Source organism: Rhyacophila brunnea, unplaced genomic scaffold (genome assembly GCF_057557595.1).
Source record: "Rhyacophila brunnea isolate RB1 unplaced genomic scaffold, BYU_Rbru_1.0 scaffold_23, whole genome shotgun sequence".
In the NCBI taxonomy this organism is placed as follows: Eukaryota; Metazoa; Arthropoda; class Insecta; order Trichoptera; family Rhyacophilidae; genus Rhyacophila; species Rhyacophila brunnea.
This window is the reverse complement of record NW_028232893.1, coordinates 1,986,237-2,013,649: the sequence shown is the minus strand read 5'-3', so window position 1 is coordinate 2,013,649 and position 27,413 is coordinate 1,986,237. Positions and strand designations below refer to the sequence as shown.

The 27,413-nt window shown below is 35.6% G+C and overlaps 1 protein-coding gene across 1 annotated transcript; it reads left to right on the top strand.

The window, feature by feature from the left end:
* The first annotated feature begins 5,837 nt into the window (after nt 1-5,837).
* Nucleotides 5,838-25,843, top strand: LOC147069341 (uncharacterized). The gene is made up of 12 exons (XM_085950738.1): nt 5,838-5,864; nt 6,262-6,516; nt 8,333-8,904; nt 9,975-10,088; nt 10,995-11,111; nt 12,974-13,120; nt 14,783-14,930; nt 17,607-17,717; nt 20,348-20,524; nt 23,855-24,022; nt 25,216-25,372; nt 25,635-25,843. The coding sequence occupies exons 1-12, from the start codon at nt 5,838-5,840 to the stop codon at nt 25,841-25,843; spliced, it is 2,202 nt and encodes a 733-aa protein (XP_085806864.1).
* Nucleotides 25,844-27,413: the final 1,570 nt, after the last annotated feature.

Here is a 27,413-nt window from a genome sequence, read left to right as displayed (position 1 = left end):
AGCCCCTCCTTGTGGAAGCCATGATTATCAATATTATTTCCATAGGCATATAAAAAATGATATAGGCGATATTGTAAATTTAAAATTTAAATCGATGTCAGTAAAGTTAATAACTAATCATAATTCAAAAGGCACGTATTAATTAAATCGATTGTATTTATTTATTATTGTAATTGTATGATTGTATGTAGATGAATCCTATTCCTATTTGTAATCGAAGATAAACCTATAAATAAGGCAGGCCCGCCTCGGCCATACGTGCAAATTTTACATTGTACAATGTCGGCCGAATTTATAGGGCGGCCAAAAATTCTTTTTGTTTTTGTTTGTGTGAATCAATGATGTTATATCGATGGATGAACCATATTATTCAATTTAAAATCGTATCCGGAATCTTTCACGTATGCAGTTCGCCGTATCACACTTCACCGTGAAATGGGAATCGGAAATATGGCCGTATATTAAAAACCGTCCAACCCAATCTCTCTGATCCAACTTTGCGTCTTATAGTAGGTACTGAGATAAAATTAATGTCTAAATAAAACATAGTTTTGTCGGTTTACACTTTACATGAAGCCAGCAGCAAACAATTTTTGAAAATAGCCGATATACCGGATTATTTGTTAGGTTAGGTAGGTTTTCATTCTAGAATTCATGAATTTGAATGAAAAGTAGTAGTAAAAGTAGTGTAGTAGTGAAACAGTAGTATATTAAATTTAGTAATAGAAATGGAACAAAAACAAACACCCAGGCTTTGAGAAGATCACATAAATATAGTGTCCTCACCGGATCGAATCTGGAGTTCCCGGACGGAGCCGCTGTCAGCAGACGGTGATATTTTTCAATACGCATCACATGTCCAAAATATTCAAAATTAATCTAATCTCATTGAATATAGAGTCCCAAACGTTACGCATTGAGTTGAATTCTAGTCTAAAAAACTAAATAATTAATAAACACATAATGTTATAATCTATCTATAGCAGTGGTTCCCAAAGTTGACTGGGCTCCGACCCATCTAACAAAAATTTCCAATCTTGGGACCCACCTCTTAGCTGTCTTAGAGAAAAGAGGGCATAAAATATTGGTAATGCTCAGATTCCCTAGTGGCGAGTCGTGGAACTACTTAATGCTGTCTTATTTGTTCTAATTGAAATAAAAAAAATATTTTTTATAAGTGTTACCAATATGAATGAAAGACTCTTGAAATAAGAAACACAACTTAAATAAAAAAAATATTACTTAAATACCTACACCTGCAAGGTTTTATTTCAATTTATTTCAATGAGAAGGATGTAGGTATTTGTTTCTTATTTTTCTTCATTACAGTTTTAGCATCAACTTCAACTTTAGTTACTTTTAATCGCAGTGAGTTTGATATATCCAATTTATTTCGGTATTTAGTTTTAATGTTAACCATAGCCGAAAATCCGACCTCACATAGATATGAGGTAGTAAAGAGGAGGAGGACTTTCATAGCTTCATCGAACAGGCAAGGATAATTATCAGCAACTGAGAGCCAGAATTTCGTTAACTGTTTGCGATTGAAACTATTTTTCAGTGACGTATCTTCTGATAAATCAATGAGTTCTTCACTTGCTTTTGTTGACATACTAGTTGGTAAGTCGTCTTGAAATGGGTTACAAATCCAACGCAACGTATCAAACTTTTTCATCTCTTCCCCAAAATAGTCGTCAAAGTTATTTATTAACAGTGATAAATGACTGGACATTTCAGACAGTACACGTTTATCTTAAGCTGCACTTGGTTTTACCACACTTGTATACAGTGGCGAGGGCCCACTCAATATTCGCTCGCGACCCACTGGTGGGTCGCGACCCATAGTTTGGGAAACCATGATCTATAGTAAGTACGTCAGATAAAATAACATTCATTGCATTGCTTTGTGATATTACCTATGTATGTTTTTGTCATATTAAGTATTGTTGCCACAAGTAATAATTATTGATTATTCATACTGTAATTAACACATAAATTAATAAATTAATTGTTAACACGAATGCAATGTGGGTTTTCAAGATGGATTTTATACAAATAATCATCACCTCATATTATTAATTAGGTATTAAGAAGATTATAAAATATTATATGCACTATTAAATCAAGACGTTCACAGAATGACATTTTTACAAACATACAGGAAAAAGATATAGAAAACTGTCCAACAGGGCCGGTTCATTAGAAGATAATGTAATCGTGTCCGGAAACTTGTACGTATGCAGTTCGCCGTATCACACTTCACCGTGAAATTTTGTATCGGAAATATATGGTTGTATATTAAAGATAGTCCAACCTCTTTGGGTCGTATAGTACTGAGATAAAATTCATGTCTAAATAAAACACGGTTCTTGTCGGTTTCCCTTTATGTACAGGAAGCCAGCGGCAAATAAGTTTTGAAAACAGTCAATATACTGGATTATTTGTTAGGTTAGATTAGGTTACATTAAGTTTTAATTTTCGAATTTATTAATTTTGCCAAAATCAGCCATGAATATTGAATTAATTTTCATATTGAATCTAATAAAATTGGACACCGTATTGTATACGCCATACGTTAATCTCTTTCCGATTGAAAGCTCACGGCGAACTGTGCCACGGTGAAATGTTTTACATATAATTTACATGTTATCAATATATCAGGGCTCTTAGAAACAATTAAATAAACTATACCTAGTACAAAGGCCTGAACCAAACCGGCATGTGCGTGCAGTGACGTCCCTAGATAAACTGCCGCCCCTAGGCAGCGCCAAAATGCCGCCTTATTTTTTATACTTACATTATTTTTATCATCCTATCATGAGTCCAATATCTCAGAAATGTGTTGTATGGATACATTACTAACAAAATATCAGACTAATTATTCGCAAATCTGCACGTGTCGTTTCTGGTCACAAAGGACGTCGAAGAGCAACGGAAGTAAACTAGATATCGCGAACCCCACAAAACCAGTGAGCTAAATTTTTTAATGGAAAGATATTTTCGTTATTACTAAGCTTAGAAAGCTATTTCTATATTATATTCCAAATGATTTTCCTCGATTTGCCGCCTTTCGAGTAACTGCCGCCCCCAAGCGACGCTCAATCTGCCTACCCCCACGGGACGTCACTGTGTGCGTGCGACAAAGAAAGTTTTTGGAAGCGTTTATGCCTGGTTCTCATTATGCTAGTATTTTTAATCGAGTGGCGAGTAATTTAGTAACTAAACGTGTATGAACAGACCACATAACAGATTAACAAAATAGAATTCAGATAGGTTATAGGTACCTAAATACATTCGATTTTGAAGCAGGGTTTTGAATGTGTGGGTTTCCTACAAAAAAGAAACACACATTATAGACGTGCGATAGTGTGTGTTGCACAGCGACGTCCCTAGACAAAATGCCGCCCCTAGGCAGCGCCAAAATGCCACCCCATTTTTATACAGTATTTTTAATCATACTATTACTTTCATGACTCCAATATTTAAGAAATGTGTTGTATGGATACATTACTAACAAAATATATACCAAAAAATCTAATTTAAATGCCATCTCTACTTCAATAAACACGTCAATGCCGCCCCTAGGCAGCGCGAAAATGCCGCCACATTTTTTTATAAGTACAATATTTTTATCATCCTTTCATGACTCCAATATCTAAGAAATGTGTTTTATGAATAAATTACTAACAAGATGTATACAACTAAATGCCATCCCTGCTTCAATATACAATAGGTATTCCGAGTCCACGGTTTCAGATACATTTAAAAAGACGCCTGACAACTTCCAAAACTCGCGAGTGACTAACAAACATTTTACACAAAATTGAGTAATTATGTAACTACCTATAATTCAAATCTGCACGTGGCATTGTTGTTCACCAAGGACGTGACCTCCAACGAAAACGGAAGTAAACTAGACATCGCGAACCCCACAAAACATTATAGTCCTATTACAACTTTTATAGTAATTAATAGGTACCTTTTGTTTCCAACCAGTGAGATGAACTTTTTAATGGAAAGATATTTCCGTCATTACTTAGTTTAGGTGGCTATTTATATATATACATAACGATTCTCCTCGATTTGCCGCCCTACGGGTAACTGCCGCCCCCAAGCGACGCTCAATCTGCCTACCCCCACGGGACGTTACTGTCAATAGACAACAATAGTCCACTGTTTCAGATAAGTACATTTTTAAAAATACACCTGACAACTTTCAAAACTTGCGAATCACTGGTAAAAATATTTGGGTAAATTAATTAGGTAAGTACCTATGTAGGTACCTTCCTGTAATTCAAATATCATTCGCAAATCTTACACGTATCATTGCTGGTCATCAAGGACGTGACGTCCAAGGACAACGGAAGTAAACTAGACATCGTGAACCCGACAAAAAAATTACAGTCCTGTTAAACCTTTTACGTTAATTAATACATTTTGTTTCCAACCAGTTAGCTAATTCTTCGTTATTACTAAATTTAGGTACCTATTCCTATATTTATATCTAATGATTCTCCTCGATTTGTTGCCCTTCGAGTAACTGCCGCACCAAGCGACACTCAATCTGCCTACCCCCACGGGACGTTAATGGTGTTGCAACCTTCAAATACAAGAGTATTGAATAAGCGTTAGTGCATAAACCGAGAGCAGTTGTCAGAACAAGTCAGTCGTGGGTCCCAGGTTGGAATCCTGGATTTGGCAAGTAGACATATTGTTTTTCAATTTGTGTATGAGTCAGAGTATGGACCTAATAGGTTGAGCAAGTGGCTGACATCCATATCTCGTAAAACAAAAATATGTTAATATAAACCTCCACACTGCAGAGGCCCATAATATGATCTTATCAGGATCGGACATGTTCGGGGAAAAAAATAATTATAACTATTTTTGTAATGTAATACCTATGTATTATATTATAATAAACCATGTCTTTTATTCAACGAATAATTCACAAGATTTGAGAATGCAACATTCTATATATTGAATATACATAATTTACCTATGTACTAGTGAAAAAATACGACGCCCGACGCGACTTGAACCTTTAACCCAGTGGTTCTTAACCGGTGCACCGCGGAGCACTGGTGCACCGCTAGTTTGTTGCAAGTGCACCGCGAAAAAAATGATAAAAACAGAAAAATCTTCACTTAACGAAGACATTGCCGAGGGAATTATTTCCACTATAACAGAACATTTAACTTTATTGGCATGATCCTGGACATACCTTAAACATTGTAGATAATCTATTTATATCTTTTTAAGCCTTATTATCCTTTATATTTATTTTAAACATTTGATGACTGCATAAAGTATTTTTATTACATAAAATAGTATTCTTTTAAACCTCTCGCTCTAATGTTTTAGAATATAGTCATATTTCAGTACATAAATGTGCAGTGGTGTTAAGATTTTTTACATTTATTAATTTTTAAACGCATTTATAAAACCATCAGTATAATTTATATCGACATTATTATAGTGAAATATTTAGGATAAAAAATTATATTGATAATCTATGTGATTTTTTACCATTCAAGTGTGATAAGCATCCTACGAATAATGATTGCTTTATAATAATTATTGACCTGAGAATAAGGTAGTGTTTTTTTGAAATACGCCATTTCTTATTAGTACTAGTACTTATGTATACTTATATATATCTTTTCTTTGACTGTTTTGTAATCTGTTTAATTTGTAATAACATTTATGTTCGCATATTTTTCTTTGTTTTCTGACCGCTTGATTTTGGTGCACCGCATTTTTTTTCTTATGATCAAAAGTGCACCGTGACTTCGAAAAGGTTAAGAACCACTGCTTTAACCACTGGATTCGCACCAATGTACTTTCAATGTGCCAATGTGCCGGTATGCTTACATACTGTTGTTTAAATGCTAGAATATATCAATATTTGGTCACGTATTTTTTCAACTTATTACGTGGTGTAAATGGGAACTCTGCCATTCTTGGCAGTATTGACTTGTGTGTCCCTGATAACTATCTTAGAAATTTGGAGTATCGATTGTTTGTTCTCCCAAGGCGCAGAACTAACCTGCCATCGGTGATCCAAATTGGGAGGGCAATAAATCTGTTCAACCAAATCGCTTCGAATGTTGACATATTCCACTTACGTGAGATGAGTATAGGTGGGCGTTGTATTAAAAATTCTTAAAATAGAGTCTACATAGCTCACTTTGCTGGTAGCAGTCCTTGCATTTTCATATGTGCCACGTGACCTACTTACGTTACAAATTGATTTTCCAGAAAAATACTGCCTGGCTTTTGTTAGCCGTCCAATTCTCGCTACTATGCAGTCTGCTGGATATCTCTAGTGCACAGACGAACACTGGAAGAAGAAGAACGAGTCAGTCGGCTTCTCCGTGTCCTCAAGTCTTCACGTATGAAACGGAGACTGCAGAAGCGGATCGGTGGTACGGGTCCATTTCCATCAGCAGCGATGTGACGCTGTATGGCGTTTGGATTGATCTCGTCCTGGATAGACCTGCTGAATCTATTGGAGTAAGTGTGTTATGTTTTCGGCAACGGAAATCCTTACCAACGGGCCCCGATCCTTCACGTGGTCCAGTGGAAGGTGGATTTCAGTAATAAGATTCGGTGGATGTTAATCTTCAGAGATGTTTATTCGTCAATTCTCAATTTAGAATAACATGGTGTATAAATAAAAGTGAAAGAACTCAGAAGAGTTCGATCGGCAGTGAAACAACTCGGTGAGCAGAGCTGAGTTAAATTTGAACAAGTTGAATGGTCCGAGTTGAATGATATCAGAATCATTTACAATAGTATATATTATATGAAATAGTAAGTAAGTAATATTAGTGACGCTTAGTTCGTGTACAAGAGTTTATGTTTGTAGTAACAGATCTAGTTAGGGTGGATAAATTGGGGTTGATGATTCTTAACAATGATACATAATTAGTAACTTAGGGTGTCAATGACATCAACAAAAGACAATAACTGTTTATTGTCATTGGGGAGATATCATAGAGAGAAGAGAGGGGAGTTATAGGTACATAACAAGTGGTCGGCAGCATGACCCCCACATCCTAAAGCGGGCCCCCATGCTAGGATATATGACGGCCCCCTTACCTATCGCTAAGGTTAAGGGCGGTGTGCTTTTCTACAGTAATGTTCCTCAAATAGTTTCCCCGAAACTCAATTGTTAAGGGTATTTCATGTAATTTTAGTGATTTTTAAATAAATCCAGTTGGTTGATTTAAGTTGTCGGCACTTAGCATTATATATGAAGCAATAAGGTCGCCATATCACATATTTTCAAATGTTAATAATCATCAAGGAAAGTAGCGCCGCAGGCGACTTTTTTGACTATTAGAGCAAATTTGTGGTGGTTGTTTTTGTACTTAACTGTTCGATCTGCCACGCTGCCCCCCCTTAACCCAGGCCCCCAGGCTAGAGCCCTGCCAGCCCCCTCGTGGGGGCCATGGTCGGCAGTGTTTTATCCCATAACCTTTCACACACACAGTAGGGGGAGTTACATCTCGTGTAGATACGCAGAAGCGCGCACACAGAAAAATAGTATTGAGGAGGGGGTCCATTTCAAAAAAAATATACATAATAAACATTTATTATAGATTTTTTAAGTTTTAAGGCATAACAAATCTATCTAGAAGGTGCTATTAACTTTCGAATTTACCTACCCGCTCACTCTCGTCGTTTAAACTACGAACACCACACTTTTAGCGGTATATTCCCTATACCCAGACATACGTTAGGTACTTTGAGTCTAGAGATGAACACCTATGCCAGATACTATGTAGAACTACGGGTTATTGCTACATCTCGTATCCATAAATGTTTATCGAATGTACGTGGCCTAACAGTCGTAATACATTGTAGGATTGTTAGGGTCCGTTTGTGTCGTCCGCATTGTCATTTATTTATTAATTTATTAGAAAGAGTATTATGGCATTACAGTTATCGGCCCTTGCGCCGTGTAAGAATATTAAAGCAAACATTGAATGCCTTTAGTCAGATAGTTGCACCATTTCATGAGTGCTATTCGACACCAAAATTATCCGGACCACGATCCTCAATCATGACTCATGAGGTCATAATGAGAAGAATAAAAGATAATAGTCTTAAAGTCTTAGTTCTTAAATATTTTTTTCATTTCTGCTGGCGTGCGGTTTTCCCCCCGCTTCAGTATCTTAACACTGCATTCCCTCTCGTTCCCTCCCATTGAAAACTTGCAACAGTCGAACGCGATGACACAATGCTCTCGGTCCGCGAGCGATGTGAGGTGAACGCCAGCTTAAAGAATACGGACTCTACACGTGTTTTATCTTTATTTTTCCAGAACTGGTTTGGAACCGTCTCGTCGTCAGACAACAAAGAATTCAAAATCGAAAACAACAAATACATCCTAAACGCAAACGTCCTGAATCCTGTAAGGTTCTTCGTCAAGTACAACACGGAGCAGACGATACCCAGGGTCCAAAACCTTCGCCTAAATGGACGAGAAATCTGCACCACAACATCCAGCACAAACGGACGAATCATCCCGCTGCAAAACAGTCCTTCAAGAAGAGAAGGAAACCAGGACAACAGTGATGTTTATAAATTGACAAGCAACAGCAATGCACAGACTAACTACAATGATGACTCTAATACAGACACTGCCAGCTCGGTCAATAGTAATTCACAGAACGATAGAGATAATCAGAGGGGAAGTAGTACTGCTGACACTTCGTATACAAGACCTAAAAATGATGACGTAACGTATACAAGACCCAACAATGATGACGTTACATACACAAGACCCAATAGACCCAATAATGATGATGCCACGACCTATACAAGACCCAACAATGATGACGTTACGTATAATAGGCCATCAAACAATAATCAGCAGAGTAATTCTAATTCAAAGTGAGTAGTATGTAATTAAATATTTTTTTTATTCGACGAATAATTCACAAGATTTAAGAATGTAGCATTCTAATTATTGAACATACATAATTTTGAAAACACTTCTGAGAAAATACACTATATTATAACCAATAGAAAATTTTTTTTTGGAAAAAGTAAAGTAAAGTTCCAAAACTTTTGACATCTGTGTACCCCTTCTATAATTTTTGTAACACTGATTACCCCTCGTCAAAAAAAAATTGCATATCTATACTTTAATAACAATCAAAATATTTTTTTTTCCTTTTTTACTAAGTACATAAACAAAATAATACATAGACAAATAAAATTAATTCATAATAAACTATAAATAAAAGTTATATTATAAAAATAACAATCATTATAATCCATGAGAAGAATGAAATGTTGAGACAGATCATCATAATTTGGTTCCCTAGTTGTTAATTTTAATCTGAGATGCGGTTCAACATCCAAAACCCTGTTCCTTTTTTATCTCAATGTCTACAAAATGCTGAAAAAGCAACTTCACATACTTACATAATAATGAAGTTGGAAAAGGCAAAATATATTTCAGGACTTTCTCTGTTAAAACAGGATACACATATTGCATTTTCAACCAGAATGATGTTAAAGTACACTCCTTATATTTATTTTTCAAGAATCCGACTGAAGCTAATTCCAATAATAATTGCTCTTCTTCCGCATGCGATAAACCTTCTAGCATGGATGTTGTATTGATGTCGTATCAATGCTCATTGAACCAGGCACAGCCAAAGCCCGGTGCAGCGCGTACCCCCACCAAACTCTTCCCATAACCCAGGGGGTACGCGTACCACACTTTGGGAATCACTGCTCTACAGTATCCATACATAGTAATAATATGTCATATAGCAGGAAAGCAGTGGCTCAGAACCAATATGTCATTGCTCAGAACGAAGCCACTTAAAATACGGATTAGACACGCCAGTCGAGCTAAATTAACAACTCTGGATGGTGTTAAGTTAATCCAGATGGCTCTGCATCACGCTCTTAATCTACGTCTAGTGACCTAATGATGTTCACATTTTCAGTGTTGACCAACCAATCCGAGGGACTTCAACATTCCTGACAGGTAGTCAGCAGTCTCAGGGAAGTCAGACTCGGCCCCAGAATACTGGCAACTCTTTTGGTAATGATTATTCAACGTAAGTAACTGATGAAGCAATTTTGTTTCCATTCCTTTTTGCATGAGAATGTTTGAAAACATAACCTGAATGGTGACGGTTTAACAGCTGATCAAAATTTATTATATCACGTTAATATTAAATTAATAAAACTATTGACTGTAAAATCAGAAACATATTAAGAAAGTATTTCCAGGGTCGCAATTTTTATGCTTAAATAAGTCCTGAGCTAATACATATTGGGAGGGGGGGGGGCAGAAAAACAACATATTAAAAAGGCAATTTACTAAATTTAATGTTAAGGCTATACCTCAGTTGAGGCATGGTCTAAAAAGATCGTGGCTAAGCGATGCGCGGATTGCGGGTGCAAATGACGTATGCCGAACGAAATATAATTCGTCATATAAATTCAACATGCGTCCATTTAACGTTCTGCTTATTATTCTATTAGTAACAATAATAATATATTCATTGACAGGTTTTCTTTTTCAAGTAAATGGGTAACGTTGTTAGTCATTTATTTACACGATTTAAGAATTAATACCCCCGTCGCCATCACGAAACAAATTGACGAATTGACACCTCGACGTTCGCTCTCCGAATGCCAGCGAGTCCAAAATTTCGTCGCGCCTATAGTTGAAAATTATTTGCAGTTTCACTGATGTATCGTCTTAAGTTATGTTTACAACACGAATATTTTAGTCACAATATTAAATGTTGATGGCCATGAAGTATTATTAGTACTATTGCTATTATTAAAGCAAATTTGTGGTGTGTGTTTATCTCACTTATCTGGTCAACCCGCCACGCAGGCCCCCGGCTAGAGCCCTGTCAGCCCTCCCCTTGTGGGAGCCATGCTTTATCGTGTCAGTCTAGTCTCTGTCAGTGTTTTTTTGAGAAAATTCATCAGTTTTGAATGTTTCACAGAAATTCACTACCGAGTAGAGGAAGTTCATCATCAGTGAATCAGCAGTCCCAAGGAAGTCAGACGCGTCCATTGATTAATACTAGACCGAGCTCATCAGGGAATGACTACTCCAATAAGTGAGTTTATGGATATATGTGACAGAGTTCTAATGAGTAATAAATGATATCAAATCAAATTTATTTATTTTACATAATATAATGAACATAACAAATTATAAATTCAAAGCATTCAGGACATGACATAAAATAAGTGTTAATAGTTTTTAAAAATAAAAATACAGAGAAGTGTGAGTTAATAATACAATAATTAATAAAATAATAAATAAAATAAAATCATAAAATAAAAGTAGATGGAAGCACACATAGTGAACTTTGATAGACCCTATCTTAAAAAGTTATAAAACAACGTCCAGTTAAATTCACCCTCACGTAAGTGGAATATATCAATATCCGAAGCGATTTCATTAAACATGGTTATTGCCCTCCCGATTGGCATTACTAATGGCAGGTTAGTTCTGCACCGTGGGAGAACAAACAACGGATGCCCTCGATTCCTAAGGTAATTATCAGAGACACACAAGCCAACACCACCAAGAATGGCAGAGTTCACATTTACGCCGCGTATAAGTCTGAAAAAATATGTAGCTAAATATAGATCCCTTCTAAATTTTAAGCTACAGTATGTAAGCATCCCTAAGAGAAAATCAGTCGGATAGAGCCACGGATAATATCCATAAAGCCGAAAGTAAAGGAGTCTCAAAAAAATTTTTTGGATTCTCTCCACCATAAGGCCGTAGTTCAACTGATGCGGGGCCCAAACGATAGACCCACTCTCAAGTCTGCTTCTAACTAAGGAGTTATAGAGAGTTATAGAGGGACATACAAACCTAACCACTACAAACTGTTTTTACTCCTCCTGTTCATTCTACATCTCCCACAGTTTACCCACCTTCAACACACAACCTTCACTACTACTATCTGCTAATTAGTTACAGAGCTGTCCGTTAAAAATTGCTACTAATTTCGTAACACCCCAATTCCAGGATGGCACCATAAATGGGTTTGTGACCAAAGGTGTATTCTACGTCAAAACACATTTTATCAAATACCTACATACTCAATTTACACCTACAAATATTCTGAAATAAAATTATAGCTATTACAGCCAATGACATTATTAATGGACAACGCACTCAGTACAGTAGCTAGCAAGTAAATTCGCACATAACGACATTCGCACATGTACAGGTAGACGTCACGTGACAAATTCCATTATGCGATATCACGCATTGGGAATTTATAGGAATATCACCTTTATTGTAATGGCGTTAGAACAGTCTGTCTAGTGTCAATGTTCATTTGAGCGAATGATATTGATATTCAAATATGAATTATGCCATTCGGCAGACCCGACAAAAAGCATTGGGAATGTATACTGCCATCATAAGAAAAAAGGCAGCTTTTTGACAAAAATCACAAATTGAGTTAGTGTACAGATAATGCTCTACGTGGAATTCTGAACCATTTGACATCAAGTCAAAAGCGGTATAAAATTTATTTCAGTATAATAATGGAAATATTGTTTTTCGTTTTTCTTCACTAAAACGGTAGTTATTCTAAACAAAAAGACATTATAACGAGTTTCGTAAGCAAAAACACAGCATCGATTGAAAATATACTGGTTTTTGCTTATTACTATAATATATCAAATGATTCATCCACATTATTTAAAAATTTATTAAGAAAAGTTGAAAAAACGTTTAATGTCTCATTATCTCAAAATGTGACTGGCAAATAGCTGCCTTTTTGCTTATGGGGGCAGTATAGCAAAATCACCTTTATTGTAATGGCGTTAGAACAGATTATGCCATTCGGCAGACCTGACAAAAAAGTGTCATTTTTTTTCCAGATGCTTCGTCCATATTAATGTCATTGATTACAGCTAAAAGATGATAATTAATTCACTTTCTTTTTTACAGCAATGGAGATAGTAACACAGATTCGTATTCTCCAAACAATGCCAATGTGTACTCCAGACCACAAGCTACGACCACTTCTAGACCGGTGAGGCGTCCGTCTCCCACCAGACAGACTTCATCCGATTATTCGGATGAGGAATACACTGAGTGAGTATTATAATGATTACTCACAGAACAGTGAAATATATTTTTTTGGGAAATATATCGCAGATGCCTGCATGAGATTTTATAACTTTCTTTTTAGACCAAACCAAACCTAACCTCACCAACTTAATATTACCTAATATAATCTTAGTTTGTGATAATGATGCATCAAAATGTATGAAAATTTCAAATTTTAAATTACCAATAATTATTGGATCGAAAAGCATCTGTTTCTGAAAAGTTTCTGTATTACCTTTTCTAGTCAAGAAACCCTATTAAAAATCACTACCTTATTCTTAGGTCAATAATTATTATAAAGCAAGCATTATTCGTAGGATGTTTATCACACTTTAATGGTCAAAGACGTAGCTTATAATGAGTATCTTTAGAATTATCTTCAAATGTGTTAATCTTGCCGATTTTTTGAATAATAAAATGCCTAATTCTTGTCAAATTTGGGATCACAGAGATTATCAATATAATTTTTTATCGTAAATATTTTACTAAAATTATCTCATCATAAATTATACTAATGGTTTTATAAATGCGTTTAAAACTTAATAAATGTAAAAAATCTTAACACCACTGCACAGTTATGTACCGAAATATGACTATATTCTAAAACATTAGAGCGAGAGGTTTAAAAGAATACTATTTTATGTAATAAAAATATTTTATGTAGTCATCAAATGTTTAAAATAAATATAAAGGATAATAAGGCTCCAAAATTATACAAATAGATTATCTACAACGTTTAAGGTATGTCCAGGATCATGCTTTGAAAATAGAAAAAAAGCTCCATTTTGACCCACGCTAAGCACGTCCGCCCTTGTGCGAGTAAACTTCTGGGATTCATCATGCGACAATCCAAACCATTCAAGAATCCAAATGTCATACATACACTCTACGTCTCACGTGCGTAGCATTCTTGAATATGGGTCAATTATGGTGTCCTTATGAGGTTTCCTATAAGCTTATGCTAGAACTCATCCAGAAGAAATGTCATCGATGTTCTTATTTACGACATATAATTATTTTCTTTTCGATAATTCGTCACTTAATGATTATTTTCCGACTGCCTTTCTAAAAGGCATGCTTACTTTTCACTCCCTTGAATCTCGTAGGTCTCTTCTGCTCTTGAAACATTTTAGCCTGTTATCGCGAGGGATGGTTTCCAATTCTGGTGTCCTAATGAATTTTAATTTATATGCGCATGTCAATAATTACCTACGTGGTCGCAGTCATAATTTAATTTGGATTGGAACCGTTTCCTCGTGTCAAGCCTATCAGGCACCATTAGCAAGGGGTGCAAGACTAATCAATGTGCTCTCCAAAGACGTAGACATTTTCGGAGACGTAGGTACTGTTTTTTCTTTTCGAAATTTTATTTTTCTGTATAAAATTGTACTTAGGTATCCTTTTTTTAAATTATTATTATTTTTTCTTCTTCTCTCTTGTGGGAGTAATATTTGCTATAATCTAAATCTCATGTTGTTAACGTCTTGAATTTAGATTTGTTATGTCCACAATGTTTTGTTTTCTTAAATAAATAAATAATTACCCAAATATTGACTTCGTAGTTCCCCTCGTGGTGACTCTGTACCATGAAACATATTATACACGATATAATATTTTTTTAAATCCTCATGGCGTCTATAAAATCAGCACAGGATCCAGTTCACCGACCCGCCAACGGCAACCGGCCAACGCTGCTGACAATTCCAACGACTACTTCGAAGGCGACCACGGTCTCTTAGCCCAATCCAAGATTAAGACAAGACCAACCTCAAGACCACGGGTTACGGAACAGCTGGTAACTATTGATTATTGTTATTTGCAACATAGCTTTTTGTCGAGGTGCATTTATGTTAACCTGTAGAATTTTTAATGAAAAAATTGAATGACCACCTGAAACACATTCTTTATGTAGCAACTCTATAATATCTACAATATTGAACATACTTACATAATTTTGAAAAACACTTCTGAGAAAATATATTATAACCAATAGAAAAAATCTTTTTGAAAAAAGTAAGACACCCGGTAGAATCGAACCTGCATCTGTGACTTACTAATTATGACACATTGTTTTTTAAATTATGTGTAGCTGCAATTCTATTGTTTATAAAAATATCAAATTACTTTGCAGTAATATATTCCCAGTGAATCCATTTCCCAGTAAACAATTCAGCTAGACCAGCAAGTCGATAGGCGAAATTAGAGACGGTGTATTATTACATCATATCACAGCACATTATACCATTACGGTGTATTAGCTGAATAAACATTTCTCATAGTATTTTCGTACAACTGTAATAAGTCAATAACAAATAATATTTCATTTCGCCACTGAATTAAAAACGCTGACTCTATATTTAGTTTTATATGATTATGTAACAGAATTTAATGTTAATTTACTACCTTTTATTGTATAAATAACGAAGAATAATTTATCTCAATGTCACTCGAATCAGAGTACTTAGCTAGTAACTATCATGTATAATATACTATTGTACCGATACGCTACTAATAAATCTCACCCTGCTACATCGTAGACTTCGTCATTATCATCATCCTCTACCTACACACCGAACACCACACACGAGTGACCCCAACATATGTATGTTCAATAATTAGAATGGTACATTCTTAAATCTTGTGAATTATTCGTTGAATAAAAGAAATAGTTTACTATGTTTGTAAATTTACAATATTTATCGGGTGTTTTGCTTAAAACTATGGCGACATCTTGAATCCAAGATAGTAGCTGTTCTAGCATACGCAAAACTGCTATCATATTTTTGTATCGAAGTATTAGCACTTATTGTAACAATTACAATAAGTTAGTTGTAATTGTTACAATAAACGCTATGTTTTAACAGCACCTCTCTTGGCTGTGATACATTTTAGAGCGAGATAGACAGTATTGACTGTTTAGACGGCTAACTTATTGTAATAATTATAATACTTCGATACAAACATGAAAAACTATCCTCAATAGCTGCCGATAGCAGTCTTGTGTATAGGATAGATGTGAAGATATTGATATGAAAAATTAATCATAACTTCCTTTACTGATAATTTAGTGACAATTTTGCATGTAACCTATAATAAAATAATTTAAAAAAAATCAACCATGAGCATAAGCAACGTTTTAAAATTATCCATTACATGTGGTATATAAAGGTTTTGCTAATTGAAACTCTTAACAATAAAAGACACGAAGAAATACATCGCACAGTCCATCCAATTGGGCCGCTTTAGATGGTTGGGCCATGTATATACAGGACGGACGAGTCACGCATGATTCAGGAACTGAGGTCGGGAAAGCGGAAGGCAAAGGAAGACGTTGTCGACCTCGTACAAGTGTATAGCTGGATTTAAAGACCTTGGGCACCATACACTGAAAAGAAACGGCTTTCGACAAACCTGGAAACACATAGGTTGTAGTTTTATTTGATTTTTGAAGCGACAGTCTTATCTGCTTCATGAAAAATTACCACTGGTCTTGATTGATCGATGCTGATAATGTTGAGTGTCTTATATTAATAATAATTAAATAAACCTTTTTTTTTGTTCAACGAATAATTCACAAGATTTTAGAATGTAACATTCTTTTATTGAACATACATAATTTGAAAATTTTACTATTGCAAGTGCAAGTACGTTATAATAAAAAATTGGAGTGATCCTGACACCGGTTAGTACTTAAAGTAATTCAATACTTTGATTTAAAACGACAACGCCGATTGCCAAGTATTATTATTATTATTTGGTCTACAATCATATGTGGATCTGCGCCGCCTCACAAACAGAATTTTGTTTTATGAGAAATGGATGTTAGTCACTTGCTCAACCTATTATGTCCATACTCTGGGTCCAAACACACGTCGAAAAATATTGTGTGAATTGTTTAGACCCGGGATTCGAACCCGAGACCCTCGACATTATAAGCCTGACGGGTAGCCGCTTGGCCATCGTGGTCTGATTGCCAATAAGTAACGCAATTTAGAAAGCGGCACATAAAGTATTGTAAAGAACATTAGTTAACATCGTCGCATATAGCTCAGGGCCAATGACATTAATATGGACGAAGCATCTGGGGAAAAAAATGACACTCACTTTTTGTCGGGTCTGCCGAATGGCATAATCTGTTCTAACGCCATTACAATAAAGGTGATATTGCTATAAATTCCTGATGCGTGATATTGCATAATGGAAATTGCGTGACGCCTACCTTTACATGTGCGAATGTCATTATGCGCGAAATTACTTGCTAGCTACTGTATTGAGTGCATTGTCCATTAATAATGTCATTGCTCAGGGCACAATGGGAGCGAATCCCTGGGGGCACAGGTTTGAATCCTGCTGGATGTCGTATTTTTTCCAAAATTATGTACTATGTTAAATAATAGTTATTTGTAATAATTTATGAATTTGCCATTATAATGTCGAAGAAACTAAATCAATGGCGTTAAATGATTTACAGCAGTCGGAAGAATGCGGGAAAGTGGCTTTGCAAGCGGCTCCGTTGATTGTAAGCGGTCAAACCACTAAACAAGGACAGTGGCCATGGCATGTAGCACTCTACCAAGCACAGGTAAATAATATATTACAGCTTTCTTTTGTTTCAGTCTGTACCAATAGTGGATAAGATCAGCGCTGGATTAACCTTTAAGCAAAATAAACGCGTGTGTAGGGAATCTCAAGAGACACCACAGAACCAAATAATCCTTGAGACCCACTAGGTTTGTCGTTAGGGAACTCAGAAGTAATGGGAACTGAAGTACCTAACGGATAAGGTGTAGCAGGTAACCGATCTCGAGTAAGGAAGAATCCGGGATCAACACGTGTGAAGAATACGTAACGTGTTATGCATTGACGCTCCTTTAATATTGGTGTATTAGATACACACACTATTGCATGTGCATAATGCGTGCTTCATTTTCGTAGGCCACTCCCATATTAGTATTGTATTACACACGTGGCGTATTGAATATTGTCTATCGGAATTCTATTTAATATCTGTTCTGTGTTTGTGGCCTTAAGGCCCGTTTCAGACGGGACACCGGTGTCGCGCTCGATATAATATAGACGGCCTTTGTATTCGAATAAAGGTGCCTTTGTATTATGTTTATAAACGCCCAGAGCTAATGAGTCAACGCATAATTTCGCGATATAAATTAGAACATAAAACCGGCTGCGGTCATAAAAACATGTGTATCGGTGGCTTGAGAATGTAGCGACCGACAGAAAAGTGTACTTTTGTACGCTTTGACTCATTAGCTCGGGGCGTTCATAAACATAATACAAAGACCTTTTTATTCGAATACAAACGCCTCCTTATTATATACGAGCGCGACACCGGTGTCACGTCTGAAACGGGCCTAAGACGCATTCCTGCCATATTAGGTAGTAAGTGATGTAGGTACAAACAACGGAATGAGAGCTTTCAAACTCTTTGTCGTGTACCTATTCTAGAAAACAATGTAAATTATATGAAGGATTATCAAGCATTTGCAATACACGGAAAAAGTTCACAGAAAATATTGTTAAATGAATGCTGTCAACGGCAAGGGATCATGTTTTCTCGTAAAATACAAAATATATCACTACGATAAAATCTTAAATACAGACAAAATAAAATTTGCCGAAGATAAAATTATTAGTTATCCACAGAGTTTAGGGTATAGAGATATAATACACTATTATTATATTACATTTGATATATATGGGGCAGTGGCGAAGGGTGGAGGTAGGCTGTTAAGTTTCGACATAAATAATAGTTCACCTTGAACTTTGTCAGTCATACTTATTTTGTTTTCGTTGAACTAGGAATACAAATTGTAGATGGTGCTGGTTAGTTTTTAAAACTTTGAGTTTAAAGTTTGAACATGTACCTAACCGAATTTTTTTAATTTTTTTTTTTAAACGGTACATGTTCAAACACGCGCGTCAATATCATTTTACTCCCTATTTCAATTATAGTTTGTCAATGTATGGCTACGGCCGTATGTTGTAGCTTAACCACTGGGGAATGACAAAAGAAATGGCGTATTTCAAAAAAACACTACCTTATTCTTAGGTCAATAATTATTATAAAGCAATCATTATTCATAAGATGTTTATCACACTTGAATGGTCAAAGACATAGCTTATAATAAGTATCTTTAGAATCATCTTCGAATGTGTTAATCTTGCCGATTTTTTGAATAATAAAATACCTAATTCTTGTCAAATTTGGGATCACAGAGATTATCAATATAATTTTTTATCGTGAATATTTTACAAAAATTATCTCGTAATAAATTATACTAATGGTTTCATAAATGCGTTTAAAAATTAATAAACGTAAAAAATCTTAACACCACTGCAAAGTTATGTACCGAAATATGACTATATTCTAAAACATTAGAGCGAGAGGTTTAAAAGAATACTATTGTATGTAACAAAAATACTTTATGCAGTCATCAAATGTTTAAAATAACTATAAAGGATAATAAGGCTTCAAAATTATATAAATAGATTATCTACAACGTTTAAGGAGTGTCCAGGATTATGGTTTGAAAATGCAATAAAAACTCAATTTTGACCTACGACGAGCACGTGGGCCGTTAAGCCCTGTCTAACCAAATCATAATAAATTAAAAATATTCTGTTATCTATAAAATATCTAAAATTATGAATGATTTAATCGCATAATTATAGATACTTTATAGATAGATGAATATTAATTATCTATTATGGCTTGGTTATGCAGGGTTTAATTGAATTTTAAAAACCAACACTATGCAATAATTTGTAGTACCTATTAGTTCAATGAAGACAAATACTAATGACTGCCAAAGTTTAGTGTGCGCTATTTATGTCGGATCTTAACAGCCTAATTCCACCCTTCGTCAGGGTATTAATTCAACCCAGGATACGGTAATAAAAATAATACCGAATTATTGGATGCTTATCTACTCATCGTGACGAATTGTCTTTTTATACGCCATGCAAATTGGTAAATAAATGTCATAATGAAGTTCTCTGCAAATAAATATACAATGCAAGTCACCTGTAGCTAACTTAATCAGTGGGCCAGATGTCCTTTTTTGCTTTAATTTCATACATTTAGACTCCATCTCTATAGGAAAAGATATTTTTTAAACGTCTTTGGGTACCTACATTGGATACAAAGCTAGTGATATTCATGATGTAATTTTGAAAGTGCCGGATTGTTGACAGACAGTCGACAACAAATACATTTGCGGAGGGTCATTGGTGTCATTGCAATTTGTGGTGACGGCAGCCCACTGTGTCACCCGGAGGACCACGTCGAAGGTCGTCGACAAGCAGACGCTCACCGTTTACCTGGGGAAGTTCAACTTGAGGAAGTCAACGGATGGAGTCCAGATCATGTTGGTAAGTATAGCTTTATATAATTATTTAAAGACGGAATTTTGTTGCCCGTAAGCATTCAAATGTATTAGCTATGCAGGCTACCTCTTGAACTCGTGTGTAATGGTTCGTTGGTGTATCATTAATAATTATGTTGTAGAATTTAATGAAGAATGTGACGCCAGTCTGAATATAAATAAAATTCAAGTTGAACATACATAACTTGTAAATACCTCATAAATATACCCACTATAAAAAATCATATTTTAAAAAAATACGAAACTCAACAGGATTTGAACCCGTATAACCATTGGTGTTGTGCCAATCTGTATATTAGGGCTATACTTCAGTTGAGGCATGGTCTAAAAATATCGTGGCTAGGCGATGCGCGGATTGTGCAAATGACGCGTGCCGAAAGAAATATAATTTGTCATAAAATTCCAACATGCGTCCATTTAATGTTATGTTTATTGTTATATTACTAATAATAATAGTATATTCATTGTCATGTTTTCTTTTTTAAGTACATACGTAAAGTTTTTTAGTCATCTTTAGACGATAGAATATTTTCATCCGACGCCATGACAAAACAAATCGACGTGCGTACACCTTGACTGTCTGTCTGAAATTATTTACCGTTTCACTGAAGTACGCTCTTAATAATTACTAACCGACACGTGAAAATACAAATGTATAAAATTAACCAGGCCTTGTTTAGATCCATTTAAGTCTGAGTCACATCGCTTACAAGCCTCGCAGATGCATTATTATAATGGTGACCACCATGGGCCCCACATCGTGAAGCGGGCCCCCAGGCTAGGATTTTTGGGGGGCCTCCCTACCTATCGCTAAGTATAAAGGCAGTGTGAAACTCTACAGTAGCATTTTCAATGTGTATGTTTAGTGTTTTACTGTATATTTTAATACATCCATTTGAATTATTATGGAGATGGCGAGTATTGATACACAATTAAAAATTGTAACGTACAACCACATAACTTTAAATAATATCTAATACTATTGAAGGAAAATAGTGCCGCAGGCGACTTTTTTTTATAAATGCAAATTTGTGATGTGTGTTTATCTCACTTATCTGGTCGACTCCCCTCGCCGGGCCCCTCCTTAGCCCGGGCCCCCAGGCTAGAGCCCTGTCAGTCCCCCCCTTTGTGGGGACCATGGTGACCACTGACAGTATACCATATGGTAATGACCATAATATGGTCAATCACACCTGTACACAGAAAAATGTTTGGGGGGTCCATTTCGAAAGAAATCTGTAATATATTATTTATTTTAATTTAGCACTACACGAGGAGGCAGGGTTAATAAAATCTAGCAAGTCCAATCGAATCCACATTTACCCCGCCTACTGCGTATAGCTTCTCGTTGCTTCAACCGCAGACCCCACATTTTCCCGATACATTACTCATACACAAACACTTGGAATGCAGCGCAGCTATAACTAAGAGTGCTCACTAACAAGTTATTGCGAGCTGTTGCATCAACAAGTAGTTATTGAATGTGCATGGCCTAACAGTCATAATATTTGTTATAATGTAAATCTCACGTTGTGTACGTCTTGAATTTAGATTTGTTATGTCCACGATGTTTTGTATTCTTAAATAAATAAATAATTATATTTAGAATATAATTTCGATTAAAACAAAACAAATAATGTGTTTTAACCGATACAGAAATACAATTTATTTATTTAATCAGCATGTCATTGGTTTCTTTTTATTCATAATGCACCAATTACCTGCTAGATAGTGTTGTTTGACACTAAGCCATCGAATTATTAGGATCGTTTGTGTCGTCCGCGTTGTCTTGTCTTTTAGACATGCCACATCAGAATATTCAAGCAAATGTTAGATGTCCCAGATGGTTGCACCAATTAACGAGTGCCATGGTTCTTCCAGTGGTCACAATTGCAGCTAAATCGAATTATTAGGATCGTTTGTGTCGTCCGCGTTGTCTTGTCTTTTAGACATGTCACATCAGAATATTCAAGCAAATGTTAGATGTCCCAGATGGTTGCACCAATTAACGAGTGCCATGGTTCTTCCAGTGGTCACAATTGCAGCTAAAATACTCGTGTCGAAAAAGAAGTAATATTTAATTTATTTTAAATTTTGTAATTTATTCATGAAAAACTTTCCCGCGTGTTCGCGCTTGTGGTCAATAGTCATTATGAATTTATAATAATATTAATACACTTCTCTCTCAGTAATCCGCCACCCCAAAAACCAGAAAAGTGTCCAATGTTGAAAGCGGCGGATTATACTAGTGTATACTTACATACAAAATATGGTAAAAATTAAAACATGTAGGTATTTCGTAAAAATAGTTTTTTTGAGAAATTCGTACTAGCAAATTACGGTTTTATTTATAAGCAAAATCAAGTATTTACTAAATTATACAAATTCATAAACTAAGTTCATTAACTAAATAAAATCACTTGATAAAACCAGTTGTTCAGTGAGGCAGATATTCTTGAATGGCTTAAGATTCCTGGCTTTCCTTATGACCAAAAGCTTCAGTTTGTGTGTCCCGGTTGCATTGAAGCACGGCATAATTGTGATGCAGTCCTTGGGCACTTTCCTCCTATGTACATCACTTTCTTCACGATGAACGTACGTTTTGCGAAGGAGAAGTTTCCAAAATAAACCCGTCTCATCTACGTTGTATATTTCGATACCACAGTTCAATAGGGGAACAACTCAAAATTTAAAGGTTTTGAGTTAAGAATGCCATTCGATGTAGAAAGGTCTTCTCTTTATAATTCAGCAATAAAAAATAGTCAAAAATTTCTTCAATGTGTCAACCCTTCTGAGATTAACGCTTTCGCTGCTGAATAGATAATGAGATTTTAATTGCCCCCTTTAAAATGCACGTTAATTACATCGATCGGCCGCCTGGTCATTACGCACCGTGTGCGTCTTCCGCGTCCAAAGTATTAATTAGTAATTCTGTTATATAATCAAATTTATTGGCTAATTCCTTATTAAAATGTACAATTTCATTGTGCATTGATGAATTCCACTAAATTAAATATAAAAAACATACACTTTTATCGAAATCAAGGCTTTAAAATTAAAATGAGAATTACTGCAAAAAATTCAAACGCCATTATCTTGGAACAAGGTTTTATGAGTTGTTCCCCTATTGAACTACGGTATCGATTTGTACCCGGCAGACTACTGAATATGACAATCGAATACCGGCGAATTATAGAGCTTGATTTTGTGCTTTCAACTAGTAAAAATAACGGCGGATTATAGTAGTTGTAGGATAATCGAGCGGCGGATTACTGACAGTGCACCGTAGTTCTCAATCAAATATTTCTTTGTGCAGGTCCGAAGGATATACGTCCATCCCGAGTACAGCTCTACAAATTACTATGCCGACTTGGCGATGTTGAAACTGACGAGGCCTGCTGAATACACAAGTACCGTCAGACCAGTCTGTTTGTGGAATGACAATGATGTCAATCTCTCAAGTATTGTTGGCAGAGAAGGATCTGTGAGTAACCTGTATTTAATCCTCCAGTCAGTGGCGAGGGGTGGAGGTAGGCTGTTAAGATTCGACATGAATAGTGGACTATAAACTTTGTCAGTCATATTTATTTGATTTCGTTGAACTAATGATACATTTTGCAGATGGTACTCGTTAGTTTTTAAAATTCAATTATACCCTGCCTAAAGCAAACCATAATAGTTTTGGTATGCTATGGGCGATCCAACAAAAATAGTACACATTTTCAGCCATACTTATTTGTTTAATACTTATTATCACAAATGGTGTTGGTTAGTTTTTTAAAATCCATTTAGCTCTGTTTACCAAACCATAATTGTTAAAAAATATTTCAAATTATACATATTTATGTTAGCTAAACGAATATTTGTTGACTATTTTCTACTATGGCTTGGATTAGGCAGGGTTTAATTGAATTTAAAAAAATAACAAACACTATCTACACATTGTAGACTTAGTTCAATGAAAACAAATACGTTTGACTGACAAAGTTTAGTGTGCACTATTTTTTTCAGATCTTAACAACCTACCTCCACCCTTCGCCACTGCCTCCAGTAGTGGTCTCTCCTAGTCATCAGACGTCTGTGCGAATATATATTGCAGTATTTACATAGAAGAAAACAGTCTCAGTCAACGGAAGTTTAATTCGTTCTTCGGTAATATCGCGCATCTATTCTACAAACAAGACTGCTATCGGCGGCTATCGAGTGTAGTTTATTATATTTATGTATTATAAATGTTGCAATAACTTAGTTTTTTTAACAGCACCTCTCTTGGCTGTGTTAACTTTTTGAGCGAGATACACAGTTTTGACAGTTTAGACAGCTAACTTATTGTAACAATTAAAATTATAATACCTCCCCTATAAACTACCCCCGATAGCATTCTTGTCAGCTTAAGGGAAGCCAGCGACAAACAAATTTAAAAAAATATCCGACATATTGGATTATTTGTTAGGTTAGGTTTTTATTCTCGAATTCATGAATTTTGCCAAAATCGGCTATTAAAATTGGCATGGTTCCCACCTGGCTTCCCGTAAACCAACTTGTACCGCCGATAGCAGTCTTGTGTATAGAATATATGCGCTTGAATATATAATAAATAAAATACTTTAAATGTGATATTCTCTGTTTTGTAAATAAATGAAAGTGATCTTTAACTTCATAATTGTTCTGTTTTAGGTCGTTGGGTGGGGTTTTGACGAGACCAGCCAGGTAACGGAGGAGTTGACTCTGGCCAAAATGCCGGTGGTAGAACAGGCCACCTGCCTCTGGTCCTTCAAGGAGTTCTTCTTGCAGTTTACCTCCAACGCCACATACTGCGCTGGATTTGCTAATGGTAACGATGTGTGAGATTCATAAAGAATTATCTAAAAATCTCATAATGCACACATCACCTTTATTAATGTTAATGTAGTGCAACAGGTCACTTTTGAAGATATCATTCAGGCAGTCAAATACACTCCGTGCCAGGGTGATTCTACGAGCAATCTCTTCATACATACCGCTGTCAAGAGATATTTGTTTGATCAGGTCCTTATTGACCCAAAATCTTTAGTGCAACTGATGATAATGATGAAATGCTATTATGTTTTCCACAGGAACTTCAGTTTGCAACGGAGATTCGGGGGGCGGTATGGTGTTCTCAGATAACACGGGATACGCCTTGAATCCCACGTGGAGACTGCGAGGTCTGGTGTCCATAAGCGTTGCCAAGCAGAACGAATACAAGTGCGATCCGTTCCACTATGTAATCTTCACAGACACTGCACAGTTCCTCGACTGGATAAAGGAGAAATTGTCTCTTTAGTTGATGGCGAAGCGTATTTATTTTTCTTGTTTTAATTGCTGGTAACATTATTTTGAATCACCGGTCAATGGCAAGATGAAATTCAACATGGCGACCATGACTGATAACAGCTGATTAATTACTGTTGTCAAAAAAATATAATATAGTAAAACTAATGATTATAATTGTTGTTTTAATTTAATAAAACGCATTTTTTTTTGTAGTAGGGACATTTTCAACTAAGGCTAACTTTCCCTCTGAGGCGGATGAAACCGGTCCTAATCTATTGATTAAAAGTGGAATAAGTACTACAAAAAAAAAATGCGTTTTATTAAATTAAAACAACAATACAATGCAGTTCCACCATGAATTGAGAGTTAACAAAATAAAAGAAATTAATGATTATAATATTAGTTGTCAGTTTTTTCATACCGCAGATTCATTTGTAATTAACTTCATGCCTACTATTGTATCCCATATCTGTCAAAATCGCAAGAATTTCAAGACAGCAATTGTAGATTCAGTCAAACAGCCAGTTCCATAGAGTATTAAACGTGCATATATTGCCAAGAGCTCGATTTTGATTTATGAACGGATCATATTGTTTTACATTCACCATTTCTAAAAAAAAAACGGGGTTGACTTGTACTAAAGCTAAAACATTTACATTATAATAGTAAACACCAAACTATTTAAATTATTTAGATGAACACTCCCAAAAAAGCGCTTCCATTGAAGCTACATTAAAACAAAATGACAAAGATGGTGGCTATAAACAATAGTCTATGGCCACATCTTGCAATGCATTAATGTAGAGTGCCACAAATTTATCTGAAGAATTGATGGAGGAGCCACAGTCGAAAACTACCCAATCAAGACTCGCAACTGGACAAAATCAGAACAGTGGAATGACCTATTCAATATGACATCAAAGTAGTTGCATTTTTATCCATTCTTCAGATAAATTTGTGGGACCATAATAAGTTTTTTATTGCTAGTTCTTGACTGTTCTAATCATGGCTCCCACAAGGGGGTGGCTGACAGGGCTCTATCCTGGGAGCCCAGGCTCAGGGGGGGGGCCCGGCGCAGCGAGTCCACCAGATAAGTGAGATAAACACATCACAAATTTGCTCTACCCTTAATTTTACCTTGAAGACTATTTGAAAAATGCTACTTTTGAGTGTCACACTGAATTTAACCTTAGCGATAGGTAGGTGGGTCACCAAAGATCCTTGCATGGGGGTTCGCTTCAGGATGTGGGGGGCATGGTCATAATGTTCATTTGAATCTGCCTGGGTATACTCCAAACTCAATTCTGCAACGTTTTTAATGTGTTTGAATTGGTAGGCTGTACGAAAATGATTATTTTAAGGGTTGGCGCATTAATAGAAGCATAAACAATCATTATACTATACCTATGACGATCCAATCAGTGAAATCAGTGTAAAAAAAATATTGGTTCTGTTTTCTACAATAATTATGCATCTCAAAACTAAATAAAAAATATGCAAAAAGAGAATTCATTACATATAGTGAACATTGGCCGGTGTTTTAAAATAGTGTTGTTGTTTGCAGTTATATATGATACAAA